The 22,333-nt window shown below is 25.2% G+C and overlaps 1 protein-coding gene across 1 annotated transcript; it reads right to left on the bottom strand.

The window, feature by feature from the left end:
* Positions 1 to 5,647: 5,647 nt before the first annotated feature.
* On the bottom strand, positions 5,648 to 21,838 carry LOC132920674 (uncharacterized). The gene is made up of 20 exons (XM_060983234.1): positions 21,681 to 21,838; positions 20,788 to 20,998; positions 19,273 to 19,519; positions 19,052 to 19,168; positions 18,655 to 18,933; positions 18,064 to 18,229; positions 17,556 to 17,725; positions 17,410 to 17,488; positions 16,396 to 16,596; positions 16,110 to 16,219; positions 10,971 to 11,215; positions 9,451 to 9,697; positions 8,954 to 9,070; positions 7,628 to 7,704; positions 7,345 to 7,546; positions 7,057 to 7,225; positions 6,816 to 6,985; positions 6,644 to 6,722; positions 6,090 to 6,290; positions 5,648 to 5,967 (listed from the first exon to the last, which is right to left on the bottom strand). Exons 2-20 carry the CDS (start codon positions 20,987 to 20,989, stop codon positions 5,860 to 5,862), a joined length of 3,186 nt encoding a protein of 1,061 aa, XP_060839217.1. The 5' UTR covers positions 20,990 to 20,998; positions 21,681 to 21,838; the 3' UTR covers positions 5,648 to 5,859.
* Between the last annotated feature and the right edge of the window lie 495 nt (positions 21,839 to 22,333).

Raw genomic sequence — 22,333 nt, 5'->3', positions numbered from 1 at the left:
ACGTTGACACATTTAAACAGTTTTATTTACTAAAAGAATAGTTAAAAACAATAAAAGCTTTGTACTTTTTGTAAAAATAAAATTTTTCTCTATTTAAACGCGTATGAAGGTGTTAGTGAGCGTAAAAAATAATTCTTCTTAGTCAATTATTAATGTTTTGTTTTAATTCAAAAATAAATACTTACAATTTTTACGAAATTATCAAATTGTCATTGCCCATATTATATTGTGTCAGTTTCTAATTTTATAACTATTTTTAAGCTATTTTTGTTTTTGACAGAATATAACAATTAATTGTAAATAAGACATTTAATTTGTGCTTATTTTCCATTTCACTATATTAAATACGAATGACTACAAACGCGTGAAATCAGTAATCACGCAATCACTATAGTGAATGAACATCTTAATTTTTGTTCTTACTAACATATTCGGGACAACGAAAAACGGTTAAATTTACTACAAATTATTAAGAGTAAAACGCTATTGTGAAATGGTAGTTTTGAGGAGATTTTAATGTAATTCGAGATAGCAACGTTTAACATAAAAAGGTTATTATTATCTATTGTACCTATATTTTTAATGTAGTTTATTTCTTTTCAATGTAACATTTTTTTTTAAATTTATTTAATGTAATTATATTGTATTTTTTAGAATGCGAAAGTAAGGGTGATTAGTTAATAATATATTTTACAATTAATTAACATTACCATGGCTGGGATTGGACAAGTTCTGTCCACCGACCACCGTGTTTTCCGTATAATGTCATAATATTTAATATCAACAACAAATAGCCACGTATCTACTATGGTCTGTGCAAGTCCAAAATTTAGTCTGCATTTCTACAAATTTTAATTCTTAACATACTATCGATCAGCAATTAATCATGACTCAAACGGCTGGTATAATATTGTAGTGACTCACCGAGTTTTAATCGATAACTCGACGATCCAATTTGGACCTGAACATTACTATTTATGAATTTTACGTACTGGGCATACATTTATGAAATTTAGTGAATAATGTCAATTTCAATCATGTAACAAAATTCAACTACCTAATTTTTTCGTAACTCACTTATTCTATTCACCAACCTTGTTTCTCTAAAAACATATTTTAACAATAATCATTTGAATATTAGTATAATCTTGTTTATCTAATTTAAATTTTCATAAGTACCTCTTTTTTTCAATTAATTTTATGTTTATTAATATTATAATCATAATTTTGGTATTTAACTAACAGCTGCTCTACAAAGGGCTGGATATACAAGTGAGTAGTTATAAGTTTATGTTATTTACAATTTTTTTTAAACCTTTTTTGTTAACATTATGAGTTGACAGTTGAAATTGTGTACCTACTAACTTAAGCTATTATTTAATGGTTGAATCAAATTCATAAATTTAAACAAATTAACATTTAATTTAAATATAAGTTAACGTGTAATACATTATCATTTTATAGATGATATTGGATTTTTAAACTACTGTTTAGCTCATAATTTTAGTGAGTTTTTTAGTGATAATAATTTATAAATTAAATTTATGACAGAAATTTTATAATTCAATTAATTTTTGCGGTTGATGACAACTGTTTCCCCCTTATTAATAGTTTACAGTCATAATGAACTTAATATTAAACTCGTTATCAAAAGTTATAATTTCCTTTCCAAGTAAATATTACAATTTTAAGGAAATTTAAAAATTAATTTTTAATAATAGACTTAATAAGTCTATGTCATCTTTTCATAGACTGTTTAACAGGTAAAGTGCAGAGTTCATTATTATAAATGTACAAATAATATAACATGATATTATATTCACCGTATTAACGTCTATAATAATTTATGTGTTCCAAATAAATCTTTATATTTCATGATTTATGCAATACTTAGCATGTGTGGGTGATTTTAATTTAATTTAAATATTACAGAAAATTCTGGCGACTTTAAAGAATATCTGATTGAGCAGAAATTAATATTGGATTTAAAAACCCAAGGTAAATTTTACATTTATTATTGTGAACTACGTGTTCTGGTTTAAGGCGTGTAACAATTAAATATTTTCACTTTTTCATCTTGACCAACCCCAAACCGTGTATTGCCAATGCCAATGCCAAATTCTAATATATTTTCACATTATACATTTTTGTTTTCATTCTTATAATTGTGAAAAGTATGCTTATCCAGAAAGAGTTGATGACTATAAATTTAGGTTGTCTCTAAAGTAATGTAGCAAAATAAAAATGGGGTGATTAGGAATGAGATTTTATATAAACATGTTACGTGTACCTACTAATAGTAATAATGTAAATATAATTTTCTGATTTTGTACACACATAAGTATTGAAAAATGTGATCAGATAATATGGATACGCAATTACCTCGCAAGTACCGGGACTAGTACCAAACAATTTAGTTTGTCCTCGCTGACAACATATTATACAAAGTTACATTATAGACTATAGTATACCAAAATATTAGATTTTTACTATTTTACTCTTTTATTTTATATTTCAGTATTTGCAATTCCTCTAAAACTTTAAGCCAAAGATTCCCAATCTTTTTTGACTCATCACGGCACCCTTAGTCATTTTCTAAAAAACTGGAGACACCCTAGTCCCTATTTCCTATAGACTAAAAATAAATTTCAAATAATTTCGCGACACCCTGGTTGGGAATCTCTGCCTTAAGTCCTTAAAACCAATTTCGAATTAGTCTGTTAATTTCAGCTCAAACAAGTCCAAATTACACCTGCGATGAATGATGACTAGAACTCTAACTCAGCTTTCGACTGTCCACATTTTAGATTAGAAAAAAAACATCTAATCTAAACAGCTGTAGGTGAATTACTCATCTAGGATTGATTTTTAATAAACCAATAACAACCTATTTGAATTTATTTGAAATAGAGTTACCGAAATACACAAAATACGCAACATAATATAGTGTTTTAAAAAATAAAAATAATTTAATTCAATGATAATGTGGATATGGGTTAAATTAGAACAATACTATACAACTCATCATAAAATTATAATTTAATTAACAATTTTTGTACATGTTTAGCCTGTAAAGGTAAGATAAATGATGTTACTTTAAATATTTAAAAAAAAAATTATAATAAAAGTACTTCCCAACATACATTTTTATTATTAAAATTGTTATTCATTAGTAATGATCCATTACCATTAGTACAGCATTTAATTTTGTTTGTGTAAAACATTAAAATTATAATATTATACATTTTTATTAAGAATCAATAAAATTAAATAACTTTTATGGTGAGTATAATACTTAATTTATTATTACTTAAAATAAAAATTCTCTGTTTAATTCAAATAAAATATCGTATAATTAAATATTTTAGATGACATCACTGGGCGACTTACCCACTCGTCTGACCTCCTGGTTTTTTCCCTCAATTTTTCTTATTGAGCGCATTGCATATTGTATACATTTTAATTTTTATATTAAAGATAAAAAAAAATGTAATAAAATAGTTATAACCAAGAAGGCGTATTTTATAAAATTTTCATATTTTTCCTCGCAAATTTAGTATCAAACCCCATATTATTGTAATAATAATACACATAATATTAATATTTTAATTAAAAATAAACTTTTTTAAGGGTGGAAATTGAAACTGGTGAAAAACTGTACCTTAGTTTTGGAGAGAAATAGTTCCACGGTAAATTCATATATTACTCACTGAGAAATTAGTTTTAAAAAATAATGATTCTGTGACTACGTCGGTGGGTATTTAAATTATATTTTTACAAATTAAAAACGAGGTATACTTATAGTATATAGTATACCTAGTAACACATACAATATTAAATATAGTAAATTTTAGTATAATAATATGACTATTACGTATATTTTAGATGATAATCCATACGCCAATGTCATGAAGTCATATTATTGTAAGAAAATTTTAAGAATACAATATTCAACTTAAATTGAAATAATAACAATTACTTATGTATAATAATGTATTATGAATAAACTATATTTCGGGGGGAAATACGTTTGGGCGTAATATTTCTCTTCATAATAACACGTTTGTGTACATATATTTTTTTCAAATATTTGATATATTAGTATATTATACTAAATTTAAGCCTATTAGCTTTAGTGCTTTACCTAGAAGACACAGCGAGGAGGATGGCTCAATAGTCTTCCAAAAATATTTAAAGTTCTTTTTTTTTTTAATTACTTAATAATTGGATTTTGTTTATCAGTTTATCACTAGTTTATTATTTATTTATATTATTTTATATTATGATCTTTTCTATTAATTAATAAATTTTTATTGGCCCGCAAAACGTAGTTCTAATACTTTTATAATATAATTTAATATATTTTTTTAACTTCATAAGTTTCCCAAAATTATATGAAACGATTTAATACTTAATATTAGATTAGATTACAAAAAACTTACGATTGCAAGTTACAATATTCAATATTGTGCCTAAAGGCGTTTTCATAAATACACCCAAATGTGTTCACAATTTTCAGATACATTTTTTTAAACTGCACCCAAACGGGTATCCTCCTATATTTCTATACATTGAATGTTATATTTATATAACTAAATTTCCTAGCAAATTATTTACGGTCTTTTTTTTATTGTAGATATTAATAAGAGCTTATAAATTATGACCTTATTACGCCACATTTTTTTACGATTATTCGTCGTTAAAATGTATCGAAGTCCTTAATTTATACATTATTTATACATAACTCGACAAGTCTTGAAAAAAATTGGAGTTACTTAGATACATTTATTGTCTTAGTATAAATTAAACAAATATCACACTAAGCAGCGCTTATTAGAAGTAATTTATTGTGCTAAAACACGCATAAATAAAATGTAAGTGTTCAAAAAAATGATTTCAAATGCTCTCTGTGTTTCGAACTAAAAGAAACACAGAGACTTTAAACTGTTTTCTATCAAACTTCATATAAACCTTCAACCAAATAAAGTTTGCAGCAGCGCGAATTTCTACTTCCAATATCTTCCCATACCTTTTGCAGGCTCAAATGTAGATCTCATTATAATAAAAACATGGCCATGCATTACCATAATAGAATATATAAAAAGAAAAAAAGACTTAAGACACTAATTTTAATCACTATTTCTATTAGATAACTGTTATTTACAATAATAATAATTACTATTATTATAATTAATTTACTATTTATTGTTTATACTATTGTACTAAGGACTGATATAACTCGATCCCGGTTTGATTTTTTTTTAATCTTTCCTTTTTATTTATATTAAATAATCATTAATTGTTTGGATTATCATGACAGAAAAACTTTATAAAAAAAATAATAACCTGAAAAAGCTATTTATTAGATAAGTTTCGAGTGTACCATATCATAATAAAGTAGGTAGATCATTTCGTTGAGACGCTTTGTCGTTCTTTATTTCATAAGATATTTTGTTATATATTTTTATTACTATAAGTACTTTTTTCTATTTTTAATACGATAAAAAAATTATAGAATTGTAACTTAAATATGTACCATAAAAACACAAAAATTTAATATTGAAATCTCCATTAGTTATTAATTTGAAGAAATAACCTAAAATTCTCTCCGAAACAGATCGTAAATAATATTATTATCTAACATCTATAATCATTATATAATTTATATTTATATTTTATATTTATTTAAATCTAACATAAAAACATATTTGAATTATTTACATTTTGATTGAATTGATAGTAACATTATTAAAGTAGTCATTACTTATTTAACTCATAATATATAGGTACATATTAAAACAACATTATATATTTTTAATATTTAGTATTTAAAATTGGCATACAACTTCTAAGAACTATTTAGTCTTCAATCATTTTGAATTTTAATGGGCCATCTGGCATGTATATTGGATGTACAGTATATTCCAAGTTACCGTACTCGTACTTGACTTCAAAATTCTGAAAAATCTTTGATAAAAAAAATTATATTAGTAAATAAATTATTATAATATTTTACACATATTTACAGGCAACGTCGGTATTTCGGTAAAAATATATTGTCATAACACATAGTTTTATATGAAACCTACCTTTGAAACAACTGTTTGAAGTTCCAAATCGGCAAATCTACGACCCAAGCACATTCTTTTTCCATAACCGAATGGTAAACTAGCAAATGGATGATGTTTATATCCACTTCCTTTTAACCACCTTTCCGGTAAAAATTGTTCAGGGTTTGGAAAGTATCTACTGCTATTACTAATAGCGTAATGTTGAAACACGACTTGCACCTATTATTGAACAATATAATTTACAAACACATAATATTATACATTTATACGTTTAGGTAATAATTAATAAATATTACTTAAACATTTAAATTACAAAATCATAGGTTCATAATTTCATATAGCCCTAATGGGCCATTAGTTAAACAACAACATAAGCCATTATAAGCAAACATTAGTCGTTATTCAATATGTCACGAATTTATATAATCCTACATTAAAAACAACGATTCACGTTAAATTAGTTTAAATATTTACTATAACTAAGTATAAATAAATAAATATAGAAGTATATATGTTACCTTTACGTAAAATTATGCACCATATGACATGTACTATGCAGTAAATATACTTACTCCTTTTGGAATTTTATATCCACTTATTATTGTTTCTTTGGTCATACAGCGACCATTTCCAATAACCACAGGATACATTCTACAATTAAACGATTTACACGCATTACATAATATTCTTTAAATTCTACTTAATAGATAATAGTTTTCACAAAATCAAAATGTAATTTTGAACCTCAGTGTTTCTTTTATGCATGCTTTTAGATACTGCAACTGTTCAAGTTTGTCGGTAGTTAATTTTGAATCAGAATTTGGCAATACAGTTCGTATTTCTTCCCTTAATTTCTTTTGTTTATCTGGATGTCGACTTAATTGATAGAGAATCGAAGAAAGAGCTGCTGAGGTCTATAAATCGTTGACAATTATTATTTATCAGTATTAAAGTGACAACTTTATTACTACACACGCCATCTTACCGTGTCTATGCCAACGATGAACATGTCTAACGACAGTATCTGAGCTAATTTTGGATTAGACGGATCCAAACTAAGTACTCTTTGTAACAAAGATGATTGACTATCAGGACAAAATGATTTTTGAGACAATAATTGATCCATAGATCGATTTATATGTTTGGATGTAACACTATAATGATAAATTACAATACAATTTTTTATATACATGTAATGGTACACATTCGATTATCTACTATCAAATTATAAAAAATTTTGTTATATACCTATATATTTAGTTATAACTCTCACTTTGTAATAGTATCCAACGCGTTAATATACTTTCTCCAAGTAGGTGTACTAAATAATTTCCAAAATGGTATTTTCAACTCCAACTCTGGAACATTTGCAAAAAATGTGTTGATGGCGTCTATTAAATTTTGTGTATCTGAATCTACTGTGTGTTCATCTTCAAGGCACCCGAGTTTTTGATCTAATGCCACTCTAGCGATGGCTAAAAACATAAAATAATAGGTATAAATATATTATTTTTTATATTGGCATTAAGCAAATATACGTTGTGCAACCGACTTACATTCAAGCGACCATTTATGAATTTCATTTAAAAAGTCATCAGGAACTTCTTGATGATTATTTTTTATTTTTTTTATTCTACACAAAAAAATACATAGGTACTTTATAAATTATAATATTAAATTATTTGTACTTATATATTCTATATTATACTAAGATTAATATAGAAATGTGTGACAACAATAATCATCATTAATAAAATGATCAAAAATTAAAAAGAACCTACAATTTGTTATTTTGAAAATTAACGATCCCTTATATATTTATATGTTACAAATCATATTGCATCATTTGATAATATTTAAATTGGAAAACGAATATTGACAAATGAAAGACATTTTAAGTGAAATATAGTTTGTAAAAGATAATAAATTATAAAAGGTTAGAAATACCAGTAGCCTGCAGATTCATACCCACTAAAATTTAGTACAAAAGTACTAAAGTCGATTTATAACATGTAAGTTCCACTGATATATTTTTTGACCGTCAAAATAAATTTAAGTTTTAACGATATAAAATTAATGTAAATTCTACTGATATTATAAAAAAAGTAAAATTTAATTTTTTTACGCCCAATATTATAATATATATTATATACATATACGTAAATAATAAAAAGAAACAAATTAAAACTAAATTTAGCAACTATGCCTATTAGGTATACTCGTAGTAATAGTTATGGAAATGTAGTTTAATGCTTTATCAGAACAGAACGTAAAATGTACAAATATTAAAATATTATAATCTTAACAACATTTATAATTATATAAGAAAAAAACAAATATTTAAACAATTCAAATTATAACTTATGACGTTAAGCACGTTGTGTAATATATTTTAGCCTTAAATCGATTTTATTACTATTAAATTTTAGTATAAATAGACAATAGGTAATAAGTAATTTTTAATAAAAATTAAATTGATCGATGCAATATATTTTTACTAACTGGTTAATTACTTAGTAGGAGAAGAATTTACAAGTTTTTTTACATTCAAAAAATAATGCCAGTGAAATTTGCATTCAAAAAAGTTATAATCGATAAAAAATACAATCATTTTTAAAATTTTCATAGTATCATATAATTATATTTTTAATTATTATATTAAATAATAATATAAAACACCTGTAGTTATGTATAATAGTTAGTAGGTAACTGTGTGTCTGTATGTATTACATTTTCAAAATAAATAAATAAAATACAGACAGCAAAGTTATAAGCCTAGTCATTAGTGGTTATAAGTATAAATAGGTAGGTACCTATCTAATATTATTTATATTATATATATATATATATATATATTTATGACAATTTAATAATTTGCTAACCTATTTACAAACGCCGATGCTGTATCTTCAATAGTACCAATATAAAATTTTGCTGTTCTCGGTTGCAGCATAGGTTGTTGTACTTTACTTCGAAATTCATACCATTTTTGACCATGTCTAAAACATAAAATAAGCAAGTACCGTTAATGGAATCTTCCAAAATTCAATACAAGAATTCGAATTCTTTATACTGTAACGTATTATATGAGTTTCTGGTCACGCATCAAGGCATCATTATTTATACCTATTTATATACAGCCTTATATTATAGCCTATAAGTGTCCTTATAATATAATGTGTATGACCTAAAATTATATATATATATATGTGTGTGTGTTTACTTATTTTACTTAGCTTATTGTGTACCTATTATTTTTTTATATACATCACATCGATGATCGAAAGAACTATACCTACACAGTACACACACGGTTAAAAAATAAAAATGCTTAAATTAACTATCGACACGTGACTGATAAATGATAATATATACTTACACAGCTATAACACCGGCCAAATCACCAAAGAAATCCTTCCGTAAAACGTGCTTATAATAATTTAATGATGGCATAGACGGCCGGTGTGGCATAAGCTCTTCATTTCTAAATACTTTTTCAATCTCGTCCGCATCGTACAGAAACACCATATCCGGTCTCCCGAGCAATTTTTCGATTTTTACAATGTCTCCATACTCTTTCCATAATCTCAATGAGAGTTTGTCTATTTCGGTTACTTTGTAGTCCCCTATGTATTTATACAACATAACCAAAATTAAAATATTATTAATTTAAACACGTTTTTTTGAATGTATACAAGAAGATTGAGTGTTTAATGTATTATATAAATATTATATTATTAAGGCTGTTAGAGCACTCAATAGTGAGTAAAAAACTGTGAGTTTACAGTTTAAACCAATAAGTGGACTTGTTTATGTACTTCCCCCATGTCTAATTAATATTTTGAACCTATCTATGAATTTATTAGATTCTGTTATAGGTTAAGTAGGAAAAATATATTATTTTTTTTTTAACAAGCCTTAAAATCAAAATCAAAAAAAAATTAACTAAAAACAATATTTTTTTCAATTCTACACAATAATATTTATTAAACGTTAATTTTGTTTTTACATAATTTTGTAAAAAGGATAAATAAGAATACAAATCTTTTGATAAAAATTAAATTAAATCATCGGTACCTATGATCTACTTGGGAAAATCTTTTACCCAACACTTTCTTCTAATAGTAAATAAAAGGGACAATGTTAAGCAATATTTGAAATATTATAGAATTTTAAGTGATTTTAGCTCTTCCACACTGACGTTCATTAATGAATACACATAGGTCATAGACAATAGACATTCCATGATGTACTCTCAATTATCCACGAGCGGACTATCCGCGTTACGGATTATCCGTTGTCTTCCTCGGAATCATCTACATACCTTTGTGTATACACATTATATTATACATAATTATCGGTTTAATTGGGTTGTGATTTCCAATTACTCGATAACAACGTAAAATACAATACGCTTATAATACATATTAATATTTTTTGGTAACTGTTAATACGTTTGATTCGTAATTTTAATTTTTTGGATTATCCGCGGAATTCGCTTATCCGTGGATGTCCTGCCACCCTATTCCGCGGATAATCGAGAGTACACTGTATTTCAAATTGTCTGCTCCAATATCCTTAATATAATTTATTTTTATAATTGTTGATTAATTAAAATTCTACAATTTTGTACCAACTTATATTATATTACAAAATAGTATAGAATACAATAAGCTACTTTTTTTTATATATATAATATACCAACTGAAAATTGAATTATAAGGACTAAAGCAATTAATAGTAATTACATTATTAATTTTATAAATCATATATTTATTTATATTAATAATCATAATGAGTTTATTTTTTGTTTAATAACAAAAATTAACGGTAAATGTTTCGAAATAAAATAGTTTGCTTACTCTATAGAGTATTGATATTATAATAATATGCACTTGCCGATATATGCCATGAATCTCCAATTATTGCCCAACAACGGTAACGACTTAGGGCCTGGTAGTTCCGAATATTCTTTGGCAAAATCTACATCGTCTTGTGATATGCTTGTAAGAACTGCTGTGGACTTGTTAGCACGACAAATTTTAACCCTTAAATTCCTCAACTGTTTGGCCAACACGGACATTTTATTATTTATATTGCGACCTGAAAACAAGCAATTGCGCGCATATATTATTAATCCGTTACTTATTAGAGTGTACTATTATTATTATTATATTGTATCATCTTGTTTAGTATACCACGTGGTTGATTGAGACGCGATGTGATGGAATAAAAAACCAAACCGGCTCCGGACGTACCTATGTAACGAATGACATCAATAAGTGTATAATGATTCCCCTACAGGTATAGATATCTCACATAGATTGTAGGCATATAGCTAGCGAATTGATTCATAGGTGTTATAATGTGTCGTGGTACATCATTATATAGGTAGGAACTCGTTCCAATATTAGAAATTTTATTTGTCCTAGATTTCGTTCCGCATTCTCATCGTGAACAAATACTGATAACTTTACGTTTGATACAACAGTAAAAAAGCTATACTTTCGAATTTTAAAACAATCGTACATGATAGATTATTTTACAGAAAATAAGTTGTAATGTATAAAAACAAATTATGAATTTTATTATGGATTGCCATAAACAATTTAGTCAAAATAAAAAATTTTTAATAAATAAGAGAAATTGTAAACAGATTAGATAATATTAAAAAAACCTTTACATCGAAAATACTTTGATTATTTTTTAAGTTTTCACTAAGAATAAAACTATGATAAACTAGAATATATCTAGTCCTTTTAGTTTTTGAATTGTATATAAGTGGTGTGTGCATTTACATTTACACGGACTACATAATATTATAATCGTAATACCTATGTATTATAAAATATTATTGTTTCTAAAATATATTCATATCAGTAAACCTGGTAGGTATGCAGTTTTTATTGATCACAGCATTATTATTGCCCATTCGTGCTCAATGATTATTGATTACCGTTATAATTTGTTTTATTTTTAATAATTTTTTTTATTAATTACCTGTTCAATTATTAGCATGTAGTTGTAAACATTGTATCCGCTGTATATTGTATGAAACTCGATAAAAAAATCTCAACCGAAGTTTATAGTAAATTTATCACGATGGTTTCCGCAACAATACACGACAAACACTAAACGCGTATAGCTTGGTGCTTGTTACAATGTAGGTAGGGTTTTCTCTTTCGTAAATTCGCCGTGGGATAAATTAACTTAAATGTTTATTTCGTAATGTACTACCTATGTATATAAATAGTACACGAGCTAATACCCGTCAGTCCGGTTCAGAAAAAATGAAATTTGCAGTGAAAGGACGGTATTGCAACGAAGATATTATTATATAGACACTAATTTCACGATTGTTTATCCCCTGCCCACCGATCCATCTGGATGGACGTAACTGATATCATTATCAAGAAACGTGAGTAATAGTGTACATTTATACCAGTTCTGGCTTACTTCACACGAATTTATTTTGTCAGTTTGTCATAAAATATATTTCTAGTTAGTTACGCAAATAATTATTTTCATTTATTTTCCGCTTCATAATATCTTCAGTTATTTTTCACATAATAAAAATGATATTATATTTCTATTTATTTGCACAGTCAAAAAAAAAAAGATGATACCTACTTTTTTAGAAAAAACACATAAGCGATAATGTTTGATTATAATTTATAATATACAGAATGTATCTTATGTCGTTGTACGCGGGCTTATTTAATAATTATGGTTCGATAACATGGAATTAATAAAAAAAATTGAAAAAACGTGTTTTTTTTATTTTAAACGGCTAATTTTTGTATGACAATTTTAAAATTTTTAAGCAAGCAGTTTTACCAATATTAAAAATACATTTTTTTGCAAATGGTAACAACTATAGTTTTTAATAGATTTTTATGGTGTTTTTTTTTAATTCTAAAGTTAAAATCATATATTTTGGTTCACTGGTTTATGTACAACAAGACTCTAAACTTAAATAAATTGATTAATAGATTTAATTTAAATGAATTATATTTCTAGAGCTAAATACATTTTTTTAGAAATTTTTTAATATACCTAATATAGTAATATATGAAAAATACATAATACATATAATAATAATTGGATTATACATATATATTTCTTAAAATTAATAAAACATCAAATTTAAAAATATCACAACTTGATGCAAAAAATCTAAAGAGGAGGACATTTTATTAACTATGTTTAAAGCACGAGAAAAAAATGAATCAACATTAGATTTTTTCAAGAAATGGGAGATAACAAATATTTCTTTACTTCTAGAAAAATATACAAGAGTGCAAATACATAAATACATAATTAACATAATAATATGTATTTATATAATCTAGATTGAATTATTGTTATTATATCCAATACTTAAATTACTATATTCAAAATTCAAAATATATTTTTAAGTAATCAGATTTATTTATCTACAACATTTTTTAATCTTGAAAATTAGCAATAATTGGATTCATTAGCAACTACAGCTATAAATAAACAATACTAGTTTGTTAAAAAAAAAAAAGTAATTTATACCTCATATTGTACTTAATATATATATATATTGTGTAAAATATGAAAATGACTAAAAAATATCACTTTACGGTACGTATCACCATCCTTCATACTACTCAGTACTCATACATCCATTCTACTACTATGATATATAAATTATTGAATATCTAAGTATACGTGTACGCCGTACGGTATACGTGACGTATACATTCTGCAGAGTGAAACATAAATAACTGACATATGTTATCATTAACTAATTATATGTAATAATTTTAACTCTAATAAATATAAAGTGTTGTTTTAATTAACAATGATCGGGATTATGGCTAGTTATATCAAAATAATTTATATATTAATAGAACGGATGTAATTAATTTTTTCTGTAGCACCCTGCATAATCTATAAACTATATCTAAATCATTGTTAAAATTACTGGTGTTCTTTTACCTAATTGGTACTTAATGGTCCATTTCGTGATTTAAAGATTGCCGAAAACAAATTAAAGAAAGAACGGACCGGAAAGATTGTAGATAATAACCGACATAAAAAAAGAAAGAAGAAATCCAAAAACAATCAAAAGCAGTTGTTTAAAACTGACAAAGTAAGTGATATAAATTTAAAATCAACTGATTTCTCGAAAAAATATTGTGATCAGGCCTTATGCAAAGACAACAAAGAATTAAAAAGTAAGTAGTTATTGTCGATATATATATAATCAATTTACTGCACAAATGAAATAAAAATGCATACCCTAAGTTTAATTTTTCAGAATTAAAAAATGAAAAAACAGATACCGATTTGACAAAAAATAAAAAATCTCATAATCTAATTAGTAAAAAACCACCGAGCTCAACTGAGCCAAGAAAGCCATACGTGTTTAAGAAGCGGATCGTTAGTCGATCGAAAAATTATGATTTTATTTGTTACAGTAATCGTTTTAACCATTTACCTGAAAACCATAATTGTATAAAATTGTGCAATAAACAAGACCATAAAAAAAATTATCAGAAGAATTGTCAATTAAATAATGAAAATGTTAATGATCAATTGGATAATTCAATTACAGCAATCACACCTTTAAATGATAATGACAGTGCAAACAAATGTTCAAATTCAATTTTTTATACAACTCAAAATGAAGAATCATTGTACAACAGAAATATGAATTTTAATGGTATTAAAACAATATTCATCAATAAAGGAACCAAATATACTAAAAGTACTTAAATTATTTAAATAACGATATAACGTTTAAGTTTTTAATAAACGATTAAAAAATGTTAATATTTTATTTTTATTCTATAATTATAATCGATATCTAATTTTAAATAAAAATAACTGCACCTATTCTAAATAAGTATTTACAAAAAAAGTTTTAAAAATGAAGACATTAAATTCATAATTTACACGTACCTACATATCTAATAAATGGACACGAATTTTTATCTAATACCATGTTTTTTTCTTGATTTTTATAACGTAACTCCATCATATATAATAGGAAAATTGAATTTTTTGGTGTTATTAGAACATTTTTTATAATTTATTATTAGACTGGTCGTATATGTATAATATACCTAATTCAACATTTATTGTTGTAACAAAAACCAGCATCGACTTCCGTTTTCATGTCTTCAAATAATTAAATAAGAGATACCTAGGTAACAATATTTTTATTTTGAACTTCAGTGACTAGGTAAAAGTAGTATTTTAAAGTGTCTTCTGAATAAAAAAAATGCACTGTCGTACACCACATTTCCGTTATTTTTAAACTATAAGAATGCAGTTTCGTATATGAAAATGAAAACATACAGTGCATATTATAATCTTAAGATTAATTTTAAAGGCATTTTTTTAAAATGTTTATGATAATCCCATCTCTGCAAATATAAATAAAATTATAAATAAAATTGTATTATATCTAAATTATAGCAGAATTTTTTTGTTTATCAATATTTAAGGTAAAAATCGTCAGTATACAGACAATTTTATAGAAAACCATGAAATGATAATTTTCAATGATTACCATGATAAACATCAATGGGATTTTTATAGTCATAATGGTCAAAATACTTATAGTATAAATAAAGTAGAAAATCCAAAGAGAAATAAATATACTAAGTATTTATGGTTTTTGAAAAAAATAAATATAACTTAACATCAATAGACGTACAACTTTATTAATAATTTGTGATGTATATAGGAATATAAAACCAATAATAGAATCGCTTCACATGAACGAATACGAAAAAAGTTTGGTTTATATAGGCCCTGAGTATACGGATCAGGAAATTGCAAAAAATCAAAAATTAAATTCGGAGGTCATGGATATTAATTTAAATCAATTATCCAATTCAACATTTATTAACACAATAAATCAGCAAAACTTACAAGTAAATAAACATAATAATATAAAAGTATATAAATAATAGAGTAATATAAAATATACTATAACAAATAAAAAAAACAAGTATTCTTATAGTTTATGTTCAAATGAATTGTTGATTTTATTATGACGTAGGCCTCTCAGTCATTTTGAACTTTAGTTCGCCATCAGGCGCGTACATGAATGTTACTTTGTAATCCAATGGTTTATGCAAATACTCAAGTTTGTGCGATCGTATCAACTGTACAAAATTAAATATTATTTCATAAAATTATTAATTATGCATTTTAAAATTATATTATAAAATGATATCATCTTAATACAATTTTAATCAGAATGCAAAAATTAATATTAATAATAAATTAAATTAAATAAATTAAAAGCAATTATTTGATTTAATTATAATATACGAATTACCTTTGCCAAGAAGACTTGCATTTCTAAGTCGGCAAATCTTCTTCCTAGACACATTCTTGGACCATGCCCGTACGGCAACGAAGCAAACGGGTGAATATAATCTGATGATTGTTTCAACCATCTTTCGGGTTTAAACTGTTTACAGTCCGTTACATATTCTTCCATATTCCCCGTAACAATTGTTGGAAAAACTAATTGAATCTATATGAAAAATAAACTTTATTATCATACTATTTTTAAAAGGTTTATACTGTTTATAGCACTCATTATTTTAATGAGCCAACATTTTTATAAATAACGAATATTTACTGTTAAAATAAGCATTATTTTAAGTTTATTTAGTGTTCCTTGATAACAATTAAATTTATACAATGTACTTTATTTTTGTATTTTGTTAAAACATTTTTTTTACATTATGTGCAAATCTATATAGATATCAACCTCTACAAATAAGATGTTCGCGCAAACTAGTAATACTCAAAACCACTCGAAAATGATTAATAATAGTTCAGATTCATTTTTCGATCAAGCAAATAAACTAGAAGAAAACAACGACAACCCTAAAAAATATTATTTAAAATGTGAGAAAACTATAAATAAGTATTCAAATATAAATGTAAATTGGACGAAAAAAATCAATTTAGATAAAAATAAAGAACAAGACAAAAATTATAATAATGAAGGCAGTGAAAATAATTACAGTGCTATAAAATCTATTCGTATCAATAATTTAGAAAATTTCACTGCATATTTTGATAAAAGTAATTTTTATTTTTATTTTTTAATTAAGAATTACAATTAATATATTTTTATTTTTGTAGTTTGGGAAATCGTTATGCAAGAAATTTCAGGATACTGAATAATTAATAATTTATTTGTATTAATTAGTAAAATAGAAATTAAATACAATATTTTACAATTATTATTCCTTTAATTCAACTAATATTTATATTTACTATAGGTATATTTCATTGTAAAAGATTATTATATAATATATTACAACGTTAAACTTACACCTTTTGGTATTCTGTATCCACAAATCACCATATCCTTTTGAAGGGTTCTACCATTACCAATCACAGTTGAATACATTCTGCAATAATAATCATTTAATAAGTAAACTGTAAACGTGTGTTGTATATAACTTTATATAATTTTACCTCAATACTTCTTTGATAAACGCTTTTAAATAAACCATTTTTTCTAATTTACTTGCATCAAGTTTATCTTCTTTATTTGGTAAAATTTTCAATATTTCTTGATGTATTTTTTCTTGCTCTTCTGGTCGTGTGGCTATTTGATAAAGCATTGAACATACGGCCATCGAAATCTAAATAACAATTAATTTTACAGATCTTAAGTATTTTTTTTATAATATATTATATTAGTTAAACGTGAATATTATCCATACATACTTATAAAAATAGAAATTAAAAAAAAATCATGCTAAATAATATTACAATTAATTAGTGGATAGTGGTAGCATTAAACATAACAAAAACAAGTAGGTACGTATAAGTAATGCGCAATACAAGCACCAAAAATATTATTTATTCAAAAAACTACGCTGAAATATTAATTTTAAAATTTATAAATTGTATACTTATAGGAATAATTTTAATCACATAATGTCATAATTAAAATAAACATAAATAAATTTTTACAAACCGTATCAATCCCAACTAAAATAAGATCCAACGCTAATATGTAAGCAGTTTTTGGATCAGATTCATTCGCTAAAATTCTCTCAACCAAAGACAATTCGGTTTCATTTACCGATTGTGATTTATTCTTTAATCTCAACATTGCATCGTCAATATATTTCATACAAATTCTATAAAAATATTAATAATTTATTAATACAGATAAGATTATAACGACTTCATTAAGGTACCTATATAATTATATACACATTTAATGTTAACATAATATTATATAAGAAATTTTATTGTCTGACTTGGTCTACTTTTTGTAATGTAATAAACTTATTTTTTGTTTAGCGGATGCCACGGCATACCCTACACAACCCCATAGCTACGACTATATCTATTTTTGTGCTAATAATGATATGACGTACATCCCTGATATAAATAGGTGCTACTTTGGTTACTTTTTGGCCTTTTCCGGTCTCAATAGAAACGTAAAACTATATATTGTTTCCACATATCTACTTAAAATTAACATTGACTTTAATTAAATTTTTTTTTTTTTTAATCATGTAGGTACCTGTGGTGTTATTATAATTCGTTGCATGCTTACTCAATGAAATAATCCATATTTGAAACATATTTTTTCCAGAGCGTGGATGGCAAGTATCGCCAAAACGGATACTTAAGCTCTAATAAAGCCACGTTGCGAAGAGCGTATTTTGCGGCATTGATTATTTTTTGTGGCTCTGAATTTTTTGGTAAATCTGGCCTTAGGCAACCTAGTCTTGCGTCTAATGCCACACGGCCGATACACTCTAAAGCCCATTTATGAATTTCATTATCAAAGTCAGCTGGCATTTCAGAATTTTCGTTTTTCATCTCTTGCATCCTATACAGGAAGTATTATAAAATGAATAATTATTACAGCGATGAGAAAATCTATATTTTTTATGTAGATCATGTAAATGCTATGAGTATAAATGTATTTTCCATAACTATAAACGTACCGTTTTATAAAATAGTCGGAAACTTCTTCAATTGGTTGAATATATTTCTTAACAGTTTGTGGCTGTAAAACAGGCTTTTGAACTTTGGTTCTGAATTCTCTCCACGGTTCTCCGTGTCTAAAGATACGTCAATTTATAAATATTATAACACATATTATTATAATAATTAATATTGTACTGTGTACATATTGTATTTGTTGTACCTATATCTTAATACTCACACTCCTACAACGCCCGGTAGTCTCCCGAAAAATTGTCCTCGAACCTGGCTTTTATATTTTACCAAGCACGGCATAGAAGGTCTAAACGGTGTATCACCTTCTTGTCTATACACTTTTTCTATTTCATCAGCATCGTAAACAAATAGCAAATCCGGTCGACCAACAAGATTTCCCAACTTTGCTATTTTCCCATATTGTTTGTACAGGATGTAGGAAACATTTGCCAAATCTGATATCTGATACGGACCTTCGACATAATATAGGTATATAATAATTAAAAGTTTGAACTTAAAAAATACAATATTTGAATCATTACAGTATAATGTATATACAATATATACTATGTAAATATTATTTTATTCAGGGTTCAAAAGTTTATGTATTTGGATATAAATCATTAATATATACTATATACTACATTGTCTACATTAGTATATACTGATATATATCATATTAATTGATAAGTAAAAATATAAAAATTCGTTTCAAGGAAACAGGTTAAATTTAAAATTTTGTTTTGCATATAGTTGCATATTTTGAGAAAAATTTGACATATTCTGGCATAATAATTCAAATATTATAAATTTTAATTTATCAACATATTTTTAATATATTTCCAGTATACCTAAGTATTAATTTTTAATGAATATAACTAATATAAGATTAAAATTTGCTTATTATCTTTAAAAATAATGTTTTCATATTGGTAATATATATGTAGATACCTAACAGTTAAATTATTGAAAATTTAAATGTTCAATCCACAACACGCTAGTCTAATAAAAACCATAACACACGAACGACTGAAGAAAAAAAGTATAATAAGCTTAAAATCAAAAATATTAGTTAAAATAATTAAGGTTTCTTGGTAAATTAAAATAAAAAAAACTGATATAATTTTAAATTCTAAGCAGATTAGCGGTAAAATCATATATTGTGAAAATTGAAGAAACTTTTTATTTCTAGTAGAAAAATGTTATAATTATGAACTTCAAATAATGTTTCTAATAGAAAATTTTATCTAGTTGTATGAGAGTCAACAGTAGAAATTTCTCTTTAAAATAATAATCAGGGAAAGTAAATTAAATTACAAAAAAGTTAGATCAGTTTTCAATAAAATCGATTTTATTTTTTGTTATGATGAGACTTAAAATATTTAAAATTGTTTATACATGCACTTTCAAGATATGATGAAATATTTAAAATATTTAGCTTTTTTGAGTAGTACTTATAGACATTTTACATTTACTCTTTTTTTTTATTTATTCGACTTTTTTGAAATAAAATTTTTGTTTGTGAGTAAAATGACATATTTATATCCAAGTTAATAAAGTAGTTAATTGATAACAATTTTTTTCTTTATATTTATGAGCTTTTATCGTGTAAGTAAAGTTGTTTACTTTATATTTAGGTGCTTATTTGAAATTTCGGAATATATATATAGTTGCATTCATAATATTTAAGCGTTTTTTATATAGTGCATGAATACTTTTGAATCCTAGCTGTATACAATACCTATAACTGGTAACATTCTCCAAGTGTTTCCTATAATGGGCCATGGCGTGGGTCCTGGCACCTGACTGTAGTGTTTGGCTGTGATAAGTTCATTAGTCACTTCTAAGTCTTCAGATGATCCCGCAGAGACATGTGGAGAATGTGCAGTAGCGGTTGATCGCCATCTCATCGTATGCATTTGTAACTGACGAATATTTTTCATTGTGAATAACTGTGGGCATTGTTATAAATTTTTTCTTAATATTTGCATTTAGCTTATTTTAATTATTTATAAATATATGTATATATGTTTATGGCGTTTATGCATTTAATTAAATTGTGTCAATAATAACAATAATATTGTTTAGAAAGTAAACAGTACTATCATTTGTATAATACAGAATACTATCATTAAGTGTTTGATTTGACATTGTATACATATTATATAGTGAAAGGAAGATTCAAGGGCAACCAGTAGAAAATATGTTAACGATCGTCATTATTATAGGTAGTAGGTATACCTACTTTTAAATGTATTATACTATCATTTTATACTAAATGTATTATAATAGCAGTGGATTTCTACAAAAATCTTATTCTTAAAAAAAATTAAACAGTAGGTAATATTTACACTATTAATAATTAATAAATCTTGGAATAATAGAATATCTTTCTAAATAATAAAGAGATTTCAATAAGAAAAATAATAAACATGCAATATTTTTAAAAAACCAAAAATTATTTGATTCCAAACAATCATTAAAAAAAAATGTATGTGTAAATAATATTAATAATATTTATTATTTGATTTGCAATATAATTATTAATTTTCTTATGGTATAATTTAGTTTACGTATTAGATATATGTATTAACAGTATTATTTTATATATTATAGATAAGTATAGTATCTTACTTTTCGAAAAATATCATTGAAGCAACTGCAGCAATACAAAATGTATTATCCAATGAACACTTACGAACCCAGATGGACACTGGGCATCGTTAGACTTGAGTACGTTGAACTAGTGAAAGTTCTACATATTAAACTCATTTGTAGTGTAGCCAACACAAATGTTTATTTATGGAAAGAAATTAAGCCACAAGTGTGATGTCCTGTATATTATACTAATATAACATTAAAATAAATAGGTAGAAATGATTGAATTAACTAAAAACTTAACATGAACACCATTCAAATTGTATAACATAAAATATAAAGGTATAATGATCCATAATGTATCTACTATATAGTAGTTTATACATTGTATAAATATCTATACATGTATACATCAACGCTTTTAATAAAACTATAATTTTTACTAATTTTAGATAGAAATTTGTGTACCAAGTATTACCAAGTATAATAACTTTAGAAAATATTTCATAATCAAAAGAAAAAAGAAATAGATTGTTAGCTTTTTTACATAGTATAGGTATCAACTGTCAAGGGTATCTTGTCTTTGAATAGGTCACTATAAATTAAAACTAATGTACTCAATTTGGGTTTCAATGGTCAATAATTTTATATGAAAAAAATTGATATAGTCAACCTATATTTCTAATGAT

Source organism: Rhopalosiphum padi, chromosome 2 (assembly GCF_020882245.1).
Source record: "Rhopalosiphum padi isolate XX-2018 chromosome 2, ASM2088224v1, whole genome shotgun sequence".
In the NCBI taxonomy this organism is placed as follows: domain Eukaryota; kingdom Metazoa; phylum Arthropoda; class Insecta; order Hemiptera; family Aphididae; genus Rhopalosiphum; species Rhopalosiphum padi.
The sequence above is the reverse complement of the archived record's forward strand: the minus strand, read 5'-3'. Positions and strand labels throughout refer to the sequence as shown.